The sequence below is a fragment of the Podarcis raffonei genome, chromosome 17 (assembly GCF_027172205.1).
Source record: "Podarcis raffonei isolate rPodRaf1 chromosome 17, rPodRaf1.pri, whole genome shotgun sequence".
NCBI lineage: Eukaryota > Metazoa > Chordata > Lepidosauria > Squamata > Lacertidae > Podarcis > Podarcis raffonei.
The window spans coordinates 29356493-29377379 of NC_070618.1; the positions used below are offsets into that span (position 1 = coordinate 29356493).

Below are 20887 nucleotides of genomic sequence, written 5' to 3' on the forward strand. Positions count from 1 at the left end.
GTATTTTTTGCTCTATAGGACGCACCGGACCATAGGAGGGGGAGAACAGGAAAAACAAAATTCTCCCCCTCTCTGCTCAGTGCCCCTTCAGTGAAGTGGCAGGAGAAACGGAGCCCCTTCCATTTCTCCTCCCGCTTTGCTGAAGGGGCGCTGCGCAGAGAGGGAAAACTGTGCAGCGCCTCTCCACCGACCCCTCTTGCTCTTCAGGCCTTCGGAACATGGGGGGAACTCCTGCTGCACTCCGAAGGCTTGCGGATAGCTGCCTGAAGCCCCCGGAGCGCAGCAGGAGTTCGCGGTGTGCTCTGGGGGCTTCAGGCGGCTTCAGCGAAAGCAACGCGAAGCCTCCAGAGTGCGGGGGGAGCTCTCCCTCTGCGCTTCGGAGGCTTCGCGTTGCTATCGCTGAAGCCAAGGAGCCTGCATCCGCTCCATAAGACGCATACACATTTCCCCTTAATTTTTGAAGTGGGAAAAGTGCGTCTTATAGAGCGAAAAATACGGTAGTTGTGTAAAGTGTCCTATTGTGAGCCAAGCCATGCTTTGGCATAGCATTGCATCCAAACATGGACTTGGGATTTGTCTTGCTGTAAACAAACCAGAAGTTGTAGACAAGATTGTTCTTGGTTTACCAGTTATGATTTATTTCATAGAATCATAGAGTTGGAAGAGACCACAAGGGCCATCGAGTCCAACCCCCTATTTTGTGGAGGCAACCCATGAGCCTCGGTTAGCAAGCCAAATCATGGTTGAGGGCCTGGTTGTGTGGCAGGTGAGGAGAGAAGCAGTCATGATGTTCATACTCTGCACCAGTGTACATGCTCATTCCTGCTAAGCCATTGTTTGGCGTAGTGTTACATGTGAACAAGGCCACTGCGTGCAAGTCAAAGCCAACTTACTTACATGGGTGTTCCTTGCTGGATTCAGGAGCAAAAGTTGACTAAAACAGATGCACATTAGTATGTGCATTGAAATTGATTGAAATTATTGAGAAGTCAACATCTGAATGTATATATGAACATTTTATATCATGCTTTGCCTGTGACCTGGTGTTGTAGGGAAGTATTCTAAACTCTTTTTACTTAGTGTACAATCTAATATTAATCCATAACTTTGCTAATTAATGACTTGCATGAACTGTGTCTACAAGCCGACCATGTTCTAGTTTGCACATAATTTAGGTACTACCTCCCCCAACCACTGTTTTGCATAGCATCCTGCGTGATGATGAGTTCTGGAGACATTTTGGTTGGTCTCAATAAAGTTGCTGTCCAACTGTGGTTTTCTCATAGAACAACACAGCTACTGTTGCTTTCTACATTCCATACTCTTTTACTGGAATATATTGTGTATACAGTGGTACCTCAGGTTACATACGCTTCAGGTTACAGACTCCGCTAACCCAGAAATAGTGCTTCAGGTTAAGAAATTTGCTTCAGGATGAGAACAGAAATTGTGCTCCGGCGGCGCGGCAACAGCAGGAGCCCCATTAGCTAAAGTGGTGCTTCAGGTTAAGAACAGTTTCAGGTTAAGAACGGACCTCCGGAATGAATTAAGTACTTAACCCGAGGTACCACTGTATTAGAGAACATTTACTTCATCTGAATGCATTGCACAGTTTTGCAAAATGTGTAGACAGCTTGAGTGTGTAGTGTTTCAACAGGCCCATTGCCTTAAATCATCCTGTTGTCATCCAGAAATTCTTGGACTCAAGCTCTGATCAGTCCTGGCCAGCATAGGCAGTGGTCAAGGTTTTTGTTTATTTAAACAATACAGATGCATACTTCATCTGTAGACTGCAGGGCGGTTAATGGCAGATGTACTTCAGTAACACCTGGAGAGTCTCAGGCTGGGAAAAGGCTTCCCTAAGCTGAACTTCGCCTTAGGGGATCCAGCAGCTCTTTCTGACAAGGGATCCACCAGCAGGAGCTGTGGGCCTGGGAGAGGAGGGGAGTCTATCATGAGGCATGGATTGGCCATGTTGGAGGATGGGCCTTGACAGCAGGGCACAAAAGGGGAAGAACTACACTTGCATGAAAGTGGCCTCTCAATTTTTCTCACAGGCCCATATAAGTTCAGCACAAACAGTTGGGCCTGGTGAGCATTTAAGGTCCCCAACCCTAATCTGTGGGTTGCCATCTTGATTGGATTTTATTCTGATCCTGATCTGATTTTAGGATGTATTTTAATTGATTGCCTGATTTCATGTTAATGTGTTATACATTTGATGTTAGCCGTTCTGAGCCCAGTTTTGCCTGGGGAGGGCAGGGTATAAATAATAATAATAATAATAATAATAATAATAATAATAATAATAATAATTAGACAGCAGCTTCTGCCTCCTTGAAACAGTTATAGAAATAAGGACTTATTTCTTGAAATGATCTCATCTGCTGTTAAAAACAAAAAAGCTAGTTTCAATTAAATAAATTTGCTACTGCCTCTTGCAAAAGTTAGTGTCTCTGGGATACATCCAGACATAGGACTCAGCGACACAGCTGCAAATAAAACATTTTAAATGTGTTGTAAAGTGCAATTTACAAATGTGACACTAGAGGGCAATAGTGAGCCATGCAAAATTCAATGTATTTTTCAAAAGTTTTTTTTTAAAAAAAGCATTTTCACAGTGTTTTTTTTTAATATATGTGTAGATTCCACCCTGGTCATACATAGAGCAGACCCACTGGAATCAATGGGACTTCAGCCAGGACCAATTGAAGGCCCACTGATTTCAATGGGTCGGCGCTTAAGTGTGATTCAATCTTCATCTAACCTTCTGCCTCTGCCCAAATTCTCCATGGCCAACAATCTCCCCTTTCAAAGTTCTAATTGCAGAGAACAAGAGCTACAGCAGAGTCAAAGCAGGAGAGCAATATACAATCTGAAATCCGGTTCTTCCCTTACTGTGTCCAGGTGAGTCCTCTGATGCTTGGCTCGGTCGCTGGAATTACTGAATGCTTTTTGACAGCCTGGATGCTGGCAAAGGTAAGGCTTTTCTCCCGTGTGGCTCCTTAAGTGAATCTTGAGGTTTTCTAGTCTAGAAAAGGCCTTCTTGCAGCCTTCAAACTGTGGAGCAAAAGAACATTGCTAAGATTGAAGAATAGGGTAAGGAGGAAGGAACTCCCCCCCCCCTTTTTGAGCAAATGCTTCTTGCACATTCATGTTAATTTCCTGATTTTGAAACAAGGCTGCAGCCTGTGAACGAGTGTGAGGGAGAGAATTAGTGTCATAGGATTATGGCCGCCGTCTCCACTTTCATTGTTCGCAGGCTCATCTGAACAGAGCCGATAAGTAGATAGCTCTGTGTGTTCAGGAAACCTGGGATTCAGCTATACAGCTGCAAATATAATGTTAAAGGGCATTTTAAGTGCATTATACAAATATGGCACTAGATGGCGCTGATGAGCTAATGGCAAATTCCATATATATTTCAAAACTTTTTTTAAAATAATAATAATAATTCACAGCATTTTTTATATATGCGTCTATTCAGCCATGGAAATGACAGAAGCCCTCCCTGTGTGCAACCAACATCCACACCTTCCGATAAATGTGTGATGGTCTTACCCTAATACATGGGTAGGCATACTAAGGCCCAAGAGCCGGAGCCGGCCCAATCGCCTTCTCAATCCGACCCATGGACGGTCTGGGAATCAGCATGTTTTTACATGAGTAGAAGGTGTCCTTTTATGTAAAATGCATCTCTGGGTTATTTGTGGGGCATAGAAATTCGTTCATCCCCCCCCCCCATATAGTCCAGCCCCCCCCCCAAGGTCTGATGGACAGTGGGCCGACCCCCAGCTGAAAAAGCTTGCTGACCCCTGCTCTAATGCATTCCCTAACACTTCAACGGATGAGTTGAAGACTTCTGCTTGTGCAGTGGGGCTTTCTCCCTCTCCTCCGCCCCACAGCCCCAAAAATTGGGTGGGGGTGGGAGAGGGGAGGTTGCTCTGGCTGGCAAGCCCTGACGGAACAATCAACGGAGCGCAATGTTGAATTACTCCCTATACATTTCAGTCATGTGGCTTCACCCCCAAAGAATCCTGGCCACTGTAGGTTACATCCCACAGAGCTACAATTCCCAGCACCCTTAACAAACTACAGTTCCCAGGAATTTGGAGGGGAGGTCATGTGCTTTAAATGTGTTTTAAAGGTATGGTTTGTAAGCAGCCTGAAAATCTTTATTAGTCATGTATTGCTGAGTACAGTGGTACCTTGGGTTACATACGCTTCAGGTTACATATGCTTCAGGTTACAGACTCCGCTAACCCAGAAATAGTGCTTCAGGTTAAGAACTTTGCTTCAGGATGAGAACAGAAATCGTGCTCCAGCGGCGCAGCAGCAGCAGGAGGCCCCATTAGCTAAAGTGGTGCTTCAGGTTAAGAACAGTTTCAGGTTAAGTACGGACTTCCGGAACGAATTAAGTACTTAACCCGAGGTACCACTGTAGTTAAGATTCCCCATGCCTGCTTTAAAGTCTCGTGCACATTGAATGTGTGATATTATTATTATTATTACTATCATCATCATCATCATCATCAACAACAGCAGCAGCAACAACTGCAAATAGATTCTTATGGAATGACTGCAAATAGTGTTAGATTACCTTCAGAATTAGGCATTAAGTCCACAGTGATAGACTGACATTTCTCAGAATGACATTTTTCTAAACGGGACAAAACAGGCATGGTTTTCTTTCCTAATAGGATTTTAGGCTTAGTTAGCTTATTCCCAAATTAGCTACAATTAGGTGCTGAAACATGAAACCAAGTTGATTTCAGTTATATTTTCAAATGGGAACGTACATAGCTTCTGAGTTATTAAAACATAAGTATGAAAGAGGATGTAGCACCTTAACCGCAATTAATCATTTTAATACTTGTCAAGCTTTTGCCATTTTAAGACCTTTCAACACTCATATAAGTAAGTCTGAATCATCCAGACTTTCTGGAAGCATAAAAAATTCATGGATTTAATGAAATAATATAAAAACAACAGAATTCTGTAATGTTTTCCTGGTTACTGTATTTTATTCTGTACTGTAACATTTAAACTGATGCTGTAAACTAACTTATAAAGATAATTTCCTGGACTATGTTTTTTTAATTTTGTGTTTGTGCTAGTGCTCTTACTAATCAAATGGAGTTTGAATCTATTTACATGTAGATTCCCCCCTCTTTATAGAGGATATATATATACAGCACTAATTGAAATAAGAGGTTTTTAAACACTAAAGTTTATAGTGAAGGTTATGAACAAGGGAAATGTGAATTATTATATTAATTTTGCTATGAATGAATGAATTCATTATAGATGGCTGGCTTTCTCTCACAGAGAGGAAAACTATACATGATTATCCATTGTGAGGGGGTGAGATTCCTTGACTTTTCCCTTCTTTCTAGCATGCACCTAGAGGCTTAAATCTGAAGCGGAAGATGCCCAGGGACGGGACCCTGGAGGCTTCTTAACCAGTCAGCTGTTGTTATGTTGACATGCTGGGGGGGGGGGAGAAGATACCAACACTTTTAGCTCCTGCGCGGGGGGGGGGCAGATGAAGGCTATTTTTAGCAGAGAAACTGCTGGAGGCGAAGTTGTTCCTCAACATAGCTTTCGGATGTTACAAACTTATACCACTAGCCACTTGCACAATCAAGTTCATGCCCGGCTGGCGTCGTGTGTTTTAATGTCCAAAAAGAATGTTTTGTAGGAAAGTTGTGTGAAGAGGTCATGCAAGCAGCTTGTGATGCTTCTTTGCAATCTCTGAGTCCCTCTCTTATAATAATAATAATAATTCTAAAGTACCTCTACAACAGACACAGAGATTTTGTGCACTTGGAGGCCCAAGAGAACCCAATTACTGGAAAAGTCTGAATGCTGAACTGTTTTTCCCCATTTATTTTTGTGTGTGTGAAAAAGACATAAAGTATCCTTCATGAATAACAGAGCCCTTTTCTCCAGGAGAAATGCCAAACCAAGCCATGTATGCAGTGGATTGCAAAGTGCGGCCACTGCCTCTTCCTACCCTTGACTAAGAGATTGACAGATGCACTTAACTTTGCATATCCACAAAGTTTAGACCTGACAAAGTCAGTCACCACAGAGATGCACCTTTTTATGTATTTATAAAAGCTGAAAACTTAGCACTGGAAAAAAGATCACTGGAACTTTAGACTGTACACTCCTTTCACGTGTAACTTGCCTTTTGTTCCTTGGGCTCCAATCTTCTGTACACTTACATGACAGTAAGCCCCAATGAACAATACAGGACTTACTTCTGAGTAAACATGGAATCGATTAAAACACAACACAGATGCCTTGAACATTTGAAGGCCGTGCTGTATGCATGTACCTATAAATGACGCACACAAACATACTGACTTTGTGGGAACTATTTCTAAGTAAAGATTCTTAGGATTGGGCTTCAGGTTTAGTACGCCTCCCCATTTCAGTCCTGGCTGACTTTTCTGTTGTTATTGTGAAGAAAGTAAATATTATGACAAGCTTCTTGGAAGAGAAATTACTTTTGAATGTGTCAGCTGGTAATAATTTGAAAACAATGTGGAATGAAAGCCATCGGAAGAAAAAAACCGAAGAACCTGAGAATTAGTTTGCTGCAACTCTTTGTTGGAAAGCAGTTTGGAACTTTTCTGCTTTTCTCTCTTTTCTGCCTTCCTTTCCCAACTGCTCAAATACTTGTATGGTTTATTTTTCATTTCTGCCAATTTTATTGTACTGTAAGTGCCCTCTTTCTTCTTACAAGCATTCACATCTTAGTCAATGAGTGAATGGTTTGCTCCTGCTAGCTTAGGGAGGAGTGAAGTCTGCGGATTCCTGCTTCTCCTGCATCCCCCAGGGCCACCTCCATCCTGTTCCATGGGGGACTCTCTGGAGCCATGCAGGAGATGGCACTGGGGACAGAACTGGCAAAAGTCATCTTCCCCTCCTAACCTGACTCTAACCTCATATTATCATCCCAGAACTATCCCATTTGCACATGTGTGTGTGTGCGCGCAGTGCTGGATTTACGTACAGTGGTACCTCAGGTTACATACGCTTCAGGTTACAGACTCCGCTAACCCAGAAATAGTGCTTCAGGTTAAGAACTTTGCTTCAGGATAAGAACAGCCCAATACAAATCACCCCCCTCTGAAGCTGCCATTAGTTGTGGAAGGAGAAACTTGCCAACTTTAAAATTTAATCCTCCTCCTTACATTCACTTAAGACTTCCTGCCAAACATAAATTTTATCTTCCTATGAGCAAACATTGTAATTTGCTGGATTTCTGTAGCCTATATGGAGTTTTAAGCAGATTTCCGTATGTAACTCTATCCAAGTGTACTGGAATGTCCCGTCAAATTCAGTGGGACTTATTTCTGAGTTCACAGTGTACATCTTCTTTAAAAACAAAATGAGCATGGTTCACAACAAAGAACATGGAAAAAGCGGTGATTGCACCTTTTGATTTCTCAATAGCATAGAATTTATTTTAAAAATGCTAAAATACACTGAAGAACCTTCATAAACATAGGTCTCATGATCAGGGGTATTATTTGCTTATGGGAAAAGAGAGCCCTTAAAATAAATGGCTGTGTTTTGATGTCTTCAAATTGTTCAGATAAACTAACACTGATTTTAATTACAGCTTGAAGAGTTCTCATTAAAATGGAGCATTGGATAGTGTAATTCTCTGAGTTATTTATGTGCATTAACATCAGATTTTGAATGATTGAGGTAGAACACCATAATGTGCACAGACAGAAGGGTCTGCATTGAAATGAAATATACCCCTGGGATGAGTGCCATTGCTGCTCTCTTCCTAGGCATGTGTTATGTCCGTTATTTAAAAAATACAACAAAAATATGTTGTGCTTCGGTTATCAACATTTATAAATTGCAGCACCTACATGGTAATTCTTCCTGAGCAAGAATTTAGCACTGAGCAGGTGGCTCACTGCAGGATGCTATTATTTGATTAGCGTATATTAACATCTCACATCTACATGCTTTTATGTAATAAACCAGTCTGGAAAACATTCTGCATTTTCTATCAGATACACTCTCACCTTCATTCAATTACCCTTAGTTGAAAACAAATTAAATTAATATAGCCTAATATTTAAAACCCAACCAGCCTCCTCTTCTGGGCACAGCTATTTTTCATTCTCTCTCTTTTTTTGCCCAGGGTGAAATACAAAAACAGAATATTCAATTAGTGGTTCAAGAGAAAGATTGCCAAAAAGAACAGTTGGATTAAAAAGAAAAAGGCAAAGGGACTTGTATTTGAAGCAGTGGGAGTCCATCAGAGTAACAAACAGGCTGAGAATGTTTCTCTTTTTCTCTCCACAAGTAATCCATATGCAAATTTTCTGCAACATTCAGTATGTACTTCCTAGCTCTGTAAACATTTTTCTATTCTTTGCTGCTTAGCTCCCTCTGCTTTTTTCAATTAGGCCCTATTTGTTTAGAAAAGGATTAAGCTCTGTATCTTACGGAGAAATAATTTAAAACTAGAAATATACAAGAAATTCTTTTAGAATCCATGTTTGCATTCTGCTGGGAACTGTAAATAAAAAGTGTGCAAGGGGGCAGGGGATTCATCCTTAATTTTATATGCTCAGCCAAGTGCCACTTCTAACATTCATATCAGGCAACAGCCACACACGTCACACACTGCCTTTCCAGAAACCACCTTTTCTGTCGTCAGTAGCATATTCTGTGGCCATGCAAGGCAGCCCTTGTGGGTCAGGCCCACGGAGGGTACCTGCACAGCTGTCCTCCTGCCTGCTGCTTCCTCTGCAAAAACAGAGGGGCTTGGGAATTCTTGCCTCACCAACATTAAAAGTAAAAAAAAATCTAAACAAACAAACAAACTGAAAAGAATAAACAAAATGTGTGCTGTTTTAGCGGATATTTCATCTTGTAAGTCGTAAGACTGGACTTTCCATTTTTACTACCCTATATTTGTAGCTATCAGTGGCGGAGCGTGGGGGGTGCAGAGGGGGCCAGCCGCACCGGGCGCAACATCTGGGGGTTAGGGTTAGGGGGCGCAAATCCACGGGTTAGGGGGCGCAAATTACTTGCCTTGCCCCGGGTACTGACAACCCACGCTACGCCACTGGTAGCTATAGAGAATTTATAAAGGTAAAGGGACCCCTGACCATTAGGTCCAGTCGTGACCGACTCTGGGGTTGCGGTGCTCATCTCGCTTTATTGGCCGAGGGAGCCAGCGTACAGCTTCCGGGTCATGTGGCCAGCATGACTAAGCCGCTTCTGGCGAACCAGAGCAGCGCACGGAAACGCCGTTTACCTTCCCGCTGGAGCGGTACCTATTCATCTACTTGCACTTTGACGTGCTTTCGAACTGCTAGGTGGGCAGGAGAGAGAATTTATACCCACTGCCAGTTTTCCACATAATTTACTATTCCTATTATACTGTGGCGTCAGTTTTAAAACCCCACTAAATTAGATTTTTAAAATAAAAAATACATGCATATGTTTGCACAAATAGCTGACCATTTCCAAATTGTAATAATTATCATAGTTCTAAATGCCTCTCATACAGCCAAGTTCCTCATCACTGTCTGCTTAACTTTATACCATGAGCAGTGGTTGAAAGCTCTGATTGTTCCTCTTAAAGTCGAATGGCTTGAAACAAAGCTGGTTGATACATTTGTACACATAAAGAAGCTGGTGGCAGCCTCTCTCCCCCCCCCCCCCCCCGCAGAACAGTAAAATTGGCCTGCCAAAGAGAATTTGGGTTTTTTAACACATTCCCCATTTGGCTGAGCTAACCAGTTATTCTGCACATGCTATCAAGACCGCAGACTTTCCTTTCTTGAGGTCATTAAGCTTGTCAGAACTAATTTGTCACCCCAACGGCCGACCCTCATTGCCTCTGACAGCAGCACAAGTATCAAAACTTAACAGTGCCTTGCATCAGAAGGATGCAAATATCCGATCAGAGCCCCATTGCATGTTCTGATTGTCTGGTGCAAAAAGGCCTTCTGATCTCCTAAGACAAGGGACAGGATCAGTTAAGTTACATGGGTCACAACAGTCATGTAGTAATCTTTTTTTGGGGGGCGGGGGGGGAGAACAATAAGCAAGTCTGGAGGATGAACAAGGGGGACTTGGAAGACTGAATTGAGCTGGAGTTTAGTTTCTGAGCATCAGGGTTATCTATTTCGTTTTTACACACAAGTGAAAAAACTTGGAAACAGCATTGATTTCAGAGTTGCATAGTTTGTAGCTCTTGAAAAAGAAATTATTAAAGGGTCACCAGAGCCAGGGGCTATTTTTCTAGAAAAAGGGGTGCTGGAACTCACCCTGAAGGCTGCCCTTGTTGTCTTATAACGGCAATGGCATCCACCTGAGAGGTACCAGAACTCAGTTCCGGCAAGTTCTGGCTGAAAAAAAGCCCTGACTAGAACAAAAGTTTAAAAAGAAGATGTCTGGTGATTTTAAATAAATTTCACTTGGGGATTAACAAAACAGTATGTGAAATGCTGGAATGCCTGTGTTTTTAAATAGCAACTCGGAAAGTCCAGTCAGGATTGGGGCTGTTGCACAGTGAGAAGGATAGTTTTTGTTTTTAATGAAGGTCGTGAAGAAATGCAGTAAACAGAATTAAGTGTTAAGAGGCAATGCTCAGGGTTGGCCTGCCAAAATGCATTCAAGGAAATTTGACGGGTTTATGGTTCATCTCTGATGCAATCCTTTTTAATAACATAATATTTTCTGAAGAAACAGCTGAAGGCAGCAAAACAGAAAAAGAAACCATAGGGAGTAGGGCAGGAAGAGGAAAGTGTGCCCTGTGAGATCCCAAAGACTCTGCTCAATCCTAATGATGTAATTCTGCCTTTAATCTCTGATGGCAAAAGAGCTCTGCTTCCCCCTCCTTCCTTCAGTAATACAAGCTGCCAAAATTTTGGCAAATGCCAGGTTAACAAAGCCCAATTTTTGAAGCCAGGAGCTAGATTGGAATTTTAAATCATTGCTTCCCCAGTGTCACACAAGAGCTAATTTAAAAATAGAATAGCACAAATCAATTTAATTTTCCAGCTTTTTCCAGCTGAAATATTAGTAATAGAGACTATAAAGTTATAAAATATAATTTGCCAACCAACATAGATTCCATAGTTATTATTTTTTTAAATTAAAAGGATATTGTTCAAAACTGAGGTTGTTACACCCTACCTTGTATTTTGTTTAGATATTCTTTAAAAATGAACTGAAAAAGAGTGATGATTATGGCATTTTCCTCAACATGATGCAAAAAGGGAACTACAGTGGTACCTCGGGTTACATACACTTCAGGTTACATACGCTTCAGGTTACATACGCTTCAGGTTACACACTCTGCTAACCCAGAAATAGTGCTTCAGGTTAAGAACTTTGCTTCAGGATAAGAACAGAAATTGGGCTCCGGCGGCGCAGCAGCAGCAAGAGGCCCCATTAGCTAAAGTGGTGCTTCAGGTTAAGAACAGTTTCAGGTTAGGAACGGACCTCCGGAACAAATTAAGTACTTAACCCGAGGTACCACTGTAGAGCTAAGATCCAGAAGTCTGTGAGTGAGAGAGAAGATTTCACTTGTGAAGTTCTGCACATGAATGCTCAAGCTCTTGCGCAAGCTGTGCGCAGAATTAGCTGTGCGAAAGAAGATTCTGCAGGCAGAAGAGACTCTCCAGATCCCAGCCCAAAACCTTTGGAAATCTGGAGTTATTTTATTCCCCACTCCCTTTATACTTGACTACAGCCAGATGGCCTGCTCTTATGTTAATCTCATTTATCATTGATTTCCAAATGGCCTGCATGATTCACTTATGTGAGGTAATGAAACTACAGTACATAATATGCCATTCAATTTACGTACATGTTAACATGTTAAATGTCAGACCGTGTTTACTCAGTAATTAATATATAGACTCAACATATGGTATCCACTTCATATACGGTAATAATAATAATAATAATAATAATAAGAAGAAGAAGAAGAAGAAGAAGAAGAAGCTGGTTGTGTTAGTGACTCTAAAGAGGTTTATTATCCGAAGGCTGCAGAATGGGTTAATGGGAGTCCTTTGACTTCCACCAGCTGCAGTGCCAATGGGGAAAGACTTGGGGCAGATGCTCAGGACCTCAATGCGCTGGAGAGCCCCAAACAAAGCAGAACTGGCTTATGACATTTTGAAATTAATACACCGTGGGTTGGTTCACACACAAGGCAAGCCATGCTTTGTTTAGAAGAACGATGGTTTGTTTACACAATCAAAGCCACCCCAGACAATGAACCGGAGCAAAGCCTTTCTTGCCTTGATCCTGGTTCGTTTCAGCACTCTGACCCAAATACTTGTCCTGCTACATTAAGTGAAACAAGCCAGGGTTACTTTGCTTGTCTACAGGTCTGGTTCAGGCTTAGCCAAACACAGCCACGAACCTAACCATCACTATTTAAAGAAGTGGGGGACCATAAGGCTATGAAGTTCAGAGTCTAAAATTATCTAACCGCACCACTGGATCTCAGTTAGTTTTGCCTGTTTGAGGAAGTTTTTAATATTTGATGTTTTATCGTGTTTTTAATATTCTGTTGGGAGCTGCCCAGAATGTCTGGGGAAAGCCAGCGAATAAATAATAATAATAATAATAATAATAATAATAATAATAATAATTACATAGCACACAGAGAGACATGATCAGATGGTATCTGAAAATGTAACATTTCCAAAAGCTGCAAAATATGGGAAAGGGCAGGAATTTCTTCAGATGTTCCATTATGTTATTTGCCTTTTATTTGAGCTGCACTGGAAACAACAAATCAGAAGTATTTGTATATAAATGCCATGACAAATATTCACTAATGATGCAATTGAGGTATGTCAAAAGTAAATATGTGTTTTATTATGCTGTCACATTAAGCCACATTCAGGCCAAGCTACGTGATATGGGCGGGGTGGGATTGTCCCTCTTTTTTCAAATGGGTTTGGCTTTTTCTTTTTAGTTAGCAACTTTGAAACAGCACCTAGTAATTGCCTATGATCAATGCATGCAAGGGCCCCACTTTTTTCAACACAACTACTCACATAACTTGTAAGCTTACAATGAAAAAATGCACACAAAAACAGGTCTGAAGGGGTGTGTGTGTCAAATTGAATAAAACTCAGAAGGTAAAGGTAAAGGGACCCCTGACCATTAGGTCCATTCGTGACCGACTCTGGGGTTGTGGCGCTCATCTCACTTTATTGGCCAAGGGAGCCAGTGTACAGCTTCCGGGTCATGTGGCCAGCAGGACTAAGCCGCTTCTGGCGAACCAAAGCAGCACATGGAAACGCCGTTTACCTTCCCACCGGAGCGGTACCCATTTATCTACTTGCACTTTGACGTGCTTTCAAACTGCTAGGTGGGCAGGAGCAGGGGCTGAGCAACGGGAGCTCACCCTGTCATGGAGATTCGAACCGCCGACCTTCTGATCGGCAAGTCCTAGGCTCTGTGGTTTAACCCACAGCGCCATCCACGTCCCTAAAACTCAGAAACATTTGCGTAAATCAAGCCTCAATCAACAGAGGATGAAGCAGGTATATTACTTGAAAAGAGCACATTTTCCAAACCAGCTATGTGTTTTTGCCACTATTCTTGTTTAAGAAGGCACGTGGAAAATAATTTACAGTCAAAATCAGCCCCATAATTAAGATGTATCTGCAATGGAAATGATGTGTCTCTCTTGGGATCCTGACTGCCAGACGGCCAAGCCAAAATGTAAACATAATAAGCACTCATCCACGATGCACAGAGTAGCATGACAGGGCTGTGGTTATCAGATTGGCATCTTTGAAATGCTCTATTTGGGCTATTTACACATCAGCCTTTAATAAAAGTACTTTTGAAGACTGTCTCATATTTAACAAATTACTCTGCTACAACAATTAAACCTATCACACCCCAGATTTCTGAAATATCTTGCCGCATTCTTGATTCATGGAAGAGAGGAAGGATTTTAGCCACCTCTGAGTATTTACCTTTCAGCACAGCTGATCCTTGGAGCTGTTGGAAGTTAGAATAATTAACAATAATGCACATTTCAGCTAATTCTGGTTAGATATTATTCCAAAGCTATATTAGAGAGATTTTTTTTATGAATTATGTCTGTGGCATGCTCCAGGTGTAACAGGAAACCATGGTTTCTTGCTTCTTCTTCTTTTTTAATTAAAGATTTTCTTGTTTTACAGAAGTATGTGTAATGTCTCTCGTATTTTTTCCATGTAACATTTTTACAAATCAGTTTCATTTGTTGAGACATTAGGAAGAAAAGGGGTGGAGGGGGGAAGATGGGTGGGGTCGGGTGGCGATGTTTCTATTTTGCTTAATGTATGTGGGGTTTGGTGTCAGTGTTACTTGTGCTGGTTCTCTGCTGTTCACTTGTGTTCCTTTGGTGGTGAGAGAGGTTGGGGTTGGCCTAGGGTGTGGTTGTTTGTTTGTGATTGGCTGTGGTGATCTTTGTTTTTGTGTGTGAGTGGGGTGGCTGGGTGTTTTGGATCAGGTTAGCCGCAGATATTCTGTTGGTGGACTATTGACATTGTCTTGTTGGGCTGTGTACGTGATAAAGGGGAGCCATACGTAAAGGCGTCTTCTTCTGTTTGTCCCCATGTCAGTTTCAGTTTATTGGTTAATTTTTCTAGTAGGGCTGTTTCCCATACTCTTTGGTACCATTGGTTCATGCTTACTCCTGACAGGTCTCTCCAGTGTCTGGTTATGGTGTTTCTGGCTGCTGAAAGTAGGTGGGTTAAGAGTGCTTTGTGGTGTAAATGGGCAATGTTGTTTGGAAGATGTTTAGTAGGGCCAATTCTGGGGTGATGTCTAATACTTGCTTAGTTATTTTACATATTTCTCATATGGCTGTTGTCCAGAATAGTTGGATTTTGGGGCACTCCCACCACATGTGGAGGTATGTGCCTGTGGAGGTGCACCCTCTCCAGCATTTTGGTGAGGTTCCTGGGCGTATTAGCGCTAGTTTTCTTGGTGTTAGGTACCACCTGTAGGTGAGTTTCAGAGTAAATGATTCCTCAGGCTAACCTACTTCCCATCCCTTGTCCCTTGTGCTTGTGACAAAGAGAATGGAAGCTTTCACTTCAGATTTAAAACAAACATAGTTCCTCATGATGTTCAAAGTTGGGAAATTCTGGCTTGTACTATGGTAAGTGTAAAGAAGCCAGGATCAAAATATGGCTTCAGATCCTGGTTTCCTCTGAAACTATAGTTTAAACAAAGCAGAGACACAATGGTTTCATTCAGATGCAGTGCTTTTTCACCCTATGAAAAACAACCATGAAGTTGTTACAATAAGTGCCACACTTTTTAACAAAAAAAGGAGAGGTGACAGTACTGTGTACCCTTGATTACCCCCTGAAAAAAACACCGTTCAGATGTCATGATAAACCATGCTTTTTTGTTTTGTGAATGAACCATAGCACCTTACAATGGACTCACCCCTCTCTTACCCTCTTCTGATGCAAGGAATTTGAAAGCTTAAGGGTTATGTTCAAATCCAGACAAAGTACAGTTATTCTGAACCATGTTTAATTAAAACAAGAAAAATGTCAAACCATAGTTTTTGAAGCTGGTTTATTTCAACTAACTTTAATTAAGATAACCACACATTAGGGTTCATATCCACCACTAAACTGTGGTTAATTGAAATCAGTGGCGTAGCGTGGGTTGTCAGCACCCGGGGCAAGGCAAGTTATTTGCACCCCCTAACCCGTGGATTTGCGCCCCCTAACCCTAATCCCCTGATGTTTAGCCCGGTGCGGCCGGCTCCCCCCTGCACCCCCCACGCTACACCACTGACTGAAATCAAAAGCAAGAGCTTCCAGTCTCTTTGTGGTTGAATTGATAAGGAGATGGGATGAAGAGTGTATTCAAAACTGTATACTGTTACGTCTAAACAAGGCCAATGCCAGCAAACTCATTGTTGAAATGAGACAGTAATTTATTCTCATTTTATATTGAGAATTCTCATTTTATATTAAGTCTTCCCTTGATTAACATAGAGCTATGTGAAATGCTTCAATGTAGGCTGCTGAGTTATCTAATTTTTACTTTTTATCAGCAATAACTGCCTCTACCATACAAGAAAATACTTCTCTGCTTGGAATTTTCTAGTTCTTGTTAATGTTCTTGAGGTATTTGGTGAAAAATTATATTCATGTTACTATAGATAGATTCTGCTACTCTCAGAAAGAAGTCAAGCGGCACTAGATACACCTTTGCGAAAAGCTATTTTCCCATAAATGGAAAGGCTAGAAAGTTCAGGTGGAATTTCAAATCAAATTGCTAAAGTTTAAAAGAATGATCTCAAAACGTTTTTATAAATACCTATGAAGTATGTAAAAGTGTTCATCAACAGAACGGAAGCTTAGACCCCTCATATTTGCAAATATTTCAAGTCTGAGTAAAGCTACCAAAATGTGAAAGGAGAAGAATTGAGTTTTACTGAGGCAATTTCACCTTCTAAAATGGGATTAAATTACTCACTACTATTGATTCAGTTCCATTATGTACTTTGAAGACTTGTGGTTCAAGAACTACAGGTTATGGGTTCTGTGAAATAGGCAAAGTCAGTGTGTTCCCTAAAGAAGTAATAAAATATTTGAAAACACCTTTTAAAAAGGAAAGTTATAAAGTCAATTCAAAGGATGCTAAACTGCCCAACTGTGCATAGGACTGAATTCAGATTATATGGCTGGAATAGAGGATAATTTTATTTCATGAAAGCTCATCCTATAATTTGAAAATCATCTGAGGACAACAATTTACGGTAAACTAGAGGAGTAACATAGCTTCTATATGATATAGTGATACATTGTTGAAGAAGAGGAAATACTGATTCAAGCATTTCAGCTATTTATTTGGCAAAACTTCCTATGGGACAACAGCAGAGCAAAGAATTTTCCAGTGGTTCAAGTGGAAGAAACACTTTCAGTAGTAAATGGACTGGGCCATAGCGCATAGTATTACAAATGCAGAAAGTAATAATAATGATGATGATGATGATGATGATGATAATAATAATAATAATAATATTTCACTATTGTGAGAAGTAACCCAGATGTAATGTAGCTGGAAGGGAATATACAAAAGCAGTCCAATTATTTATTTGTTCAGCTTGTGCCATGGACCTTTCCTAATATAAGCTCAAGGCAACTAACACCAGTAAAACAACAATAAATTCACAATAATCTCGTGAAAACTGGCTGGAAGCTGCTGTCAGCTCTTTGCTATATTTGCTATAGCCATGATTATTTTAAAATTGTATCTATAAAATTTGCTGACTGTTCAATCAGCTACCGTATTTTTCGCTCTATAAGACGCTCCTGGCCATAAGACGCACCTAGTTTTAGAGGAGGAGAACAAGAAAAAAAATATTCTCTTCCTCTCTGCACAGCACCTCTCCAGCAAAGCGGGAGGAGAAACAGAAGGGGCTCCGTTTCTCCTCCCACTTCACAGAGAGGAAAAGCTGTGCAGTGCTTCTCCAGCGAAGCGAAGTCAGAACAGCAAGAGGGATCGCTGCGCAGTGAAAGCAGCGATCCCTCTTGCTCTCCTGGCTTCACCGAAAGCAATGCAAAGCCTGCTGAGCTGTGATAGCTGCGCAGCCTGCATTCGCTCCATAAGACACAAACACATTTCCCCTTACTTTTTAGGAGGGGGAAAGTGCATCTTATAGAGCCAAAAATACAGTATGTCCCCATGGCACATGGGTGCCAACACCTAGGGGCCTAGGAGGCTTCACCCCCCTAAAATATTTGAGGGGGCTGCCCCCCAATTGATGGGCACTGTCATTCAAATGGTGTGCATGCACTGCGTCATGTGATCGATTATGTGTGGCAGGGCTTACCTGCCCCCCCATATTTTATTCAAGTTGGCACCCCTGCCTGGGCAGTTCACATTAAGTTCAAGCGCAAGTTTAATCTGCAATTAGACATTAAAATATGAAAGCATTAAAACTGGCGGAGGGAAGCTGGGGCTCAGGGACTGAATGCGTGCCCTCCATGCTTCTGTCTGGCATTTGGGTCTCCCCCAAGGAAATACCCCACTTTCCCTGCCCTGCCCCTCACTCGTCCGGCTTTGTGACTCCTTGAGGGCTTCTGTCCTGCTAGAGATGCCCTTGAACTCCCAGAATGCCTCTTGCTTTGCTTGGCTGGAGAGAGCTATGGGCTTGCAAACCTGACTTTTGTGAGGCTGGGATGTTGGCCACTGTAGATTCTCTTGGCTAAGCAGCCCCTTGCCTCTTTAGGAAAGCTGCCAGGAAAAAGGAAAAAGAAGGAACTCCGCCATCCCATAAGCTGATCAAAGTCTCAATAGCCAAGATGCCCTCTGTGCTGGAATGTCCCTGCTTCTAACCACAACCAGAGCAAGATGCTGGGAGCTTTGTAAAGAAAGAACAATTATTTCTATTCATAGTTCTGAAGTGCACTTTTTTAATAATGTGTTTACACAGACCAGTTTCTTTGTACACTTTCGCCCAGTGAGCCGACTGCTGATATTGCGGTGGTATTTTGATGAGATTGCATGCAGACGTACAGCTGTAAATAGTTAGGGTCAATACTTGGGGAGATACTGAGGTCACTGTATCTCATGGAGAGGGCAGCACAACCAGTTGCTTCCACAGCATTCAATAAGTTAATTGTGCACTGTTTAAAGACGTGCTTTCTTTTGTCAGTTTTGAACCTATTGTGAACCAATTTCATTAGGCGCTCCCAAACTGTAATATATTGAAAGAGGAATATTCTCTCTGCTAATTTGATGAAGTTCCTAATTTTCACAAAGTTTTCTCTTGTGATGTCTTAGGTAAAGGTAAAGGGACCCCTGACCATTAGGTCCAGTCATGACCGACTCTGGGGTTGCGGTGCTCATCTCGCTTTGTTGGCCGAGGGAGCCAGCATACAGCTTCCGGGTCATGTGGCCAGCATGACTAAGCCGCTTCTGGCGAACCAGAGCAGCGCACGGAAACGCCGTTTACCTTCCCGCTGGAGCGGTACCTATTTATCTACTTGCACTCTGACGTGCTTTCGAACTGCTAGGTTGGCAGGAGCAGGGACTGAGCAATGGGAGCTCACCCCGTCGCGGGGATTCGAACTGCCAACCTTCTGATTGGCAAGTCCTAGGCTCTGTGGTTTAACCCACAGCGCCACCCGCGTCCCTTGTGATGTCTTAATTATCTTTAAAATAGAACACCACAGATGCTTTGGATTTTTCTTCTCAGAAAGATGCTCTAAGTCCTGTATCATATTAGTTGTCCCTTTTCATCCCTTTTTCTGTCCCTGTGTCATTCTTCTTGAGGTGCAGAAATCACAACAGCACAGAGTATTCTAAATACAGTAATACCAGAAACTGATGTAAAAAGCAGTATGAAACTTGCTGCTTACTTTTCCACCCATTTCCTAATGGTTTCTGATATTGAATTTGTGCTCTTGTGCAGCTTCAGTTTCTTTCAATGGAATGTGTGCAGGAAAATGTTACAGGCGCTTGTGCCCATAGTTGGCATGCTTTTAAAAAATGGTCATTTCAATTAGACCTTGTTTCACCAGCAATACATCTGTTTACGCAAGAGAAAACTTTCCTAGATTGGCCTAGATTGTGAGCTCATTATGCCTATGTAGAATGGTACATTTTAATTCCTCTTTTTGTTTTCTTGCCACACTATTATATTTACTTGCTAATGCAGAGAACAGAAAAGAACATGACATTCCCAAATACAATTTTTCCCAGGAGTTGTTCTGCCTCTAACAGCATGTGGTAGCTGTGGTTAAGACTTTGAAACAGCTGCACAAACAGCAAAATAAAGCCATTTTAAGTGTTGAGTGATTGGGCAAAAGGAGTTGTATGTAAAGGAGTTCTTGCACAGAAGAACATTGGCCAAGGTAGCCGGGGTACAAGTGCCTTTGAGTTTAATGCGGCTTTAATCATAGGAAGTGATAAGTATCTAACTGGCTAGTTATGCACTGATATGTTTACAAATCCATTGCTTCCCCCTCTTCCAGAGTACGTGATAAATTGAGGGGGAAATGTTAATGTTGTTCTTCCTTCCTTCCTTCCTTCCTTCCTTTCTTTGCATGAAGTTGTCTAATATTATTATTAGTTTTATTATTATATATTTATTTATATTCCTCCTTTTCCCCTGACAGGACACCTTACAGGCACCTTACAGGTAAAAACAAGAACTGCTAAAAACATAGAAAAATAACTAAAAACATAGAAAAATCACTCATTAAAATACAATTAAACACACACACACACACACACAGTAAAAGGTAAAGGACCCCTGGATAGTTAGTCCAGTCAAAGACAATTATAGGGTGCGCCATCTATCTCTGCTTTCGGGTCAAGGGAGCTACCATTTGTCCACAGACAGCTTTCTGGGTCATGTGGCCAACATGACTAAACAGCTTCTGCCGCAACAGGACACCGTAATGGAAGCCAGAGCGCACAAAAACGCCCTTTATCTTCCCACCACAGCAGTACGTATTCATCTCCTTGCACTAGTATGCTTTTGAACTGCTAGGTTGGCAGAAGCTAGGACAGAGCAATGGGAGCTCACCCCATCGTGGGGATTTGAACTGCTGATCAGCAAGCGCAAGAGCCTCAGTGGTTTAGACCACAGCACCACCCATATATATATGTGTTTAAAACATACCAATAATTACAATAGAACAGCACGGCACCAGCCCTTTCATTAAAAGCAGTCAATTCCCAAATTTTAGAACAAGAAAGAAAGGGCAGCAGGACATAGTGAGTCTCACTTCTCTAGGGACTGAGAAGACCTCCTGCCATGTCCCTACCAAGTGTGCCTGTGAGGTGGTGGGACTCAGTGAAGGGCTCCCCCAGAAGATCTCCAAACCCGGGC

General features: G+C 41.8%; 1 protein-coding gene across 4 annotated transcripts in view; it reads right to left on the bottom strand.

The window, feature by feature from the left end:
• GLIS3 (GLIS family zinc finger 3) overlaps positions 1 to 20887 on the bottom strand; it is a 180395-nt gene that overhangs the window by 62608 nt on the left and 96900 nt on the right. For all 4 annotated transcript variants that reach the window (XM_053370470.1, XM_053370468.1, XM_053370469.1 and 1 more), the window contains one exon: positions 2899 to 3060. In XM_053370470.1, coding sequence (XP_053226445.1) covers positions 2899 to 3060 — 162 coding nt within the window. The remainder of the gene's footprint in view (positions 1 to 2898; positions 3061 to 20887) is intronic.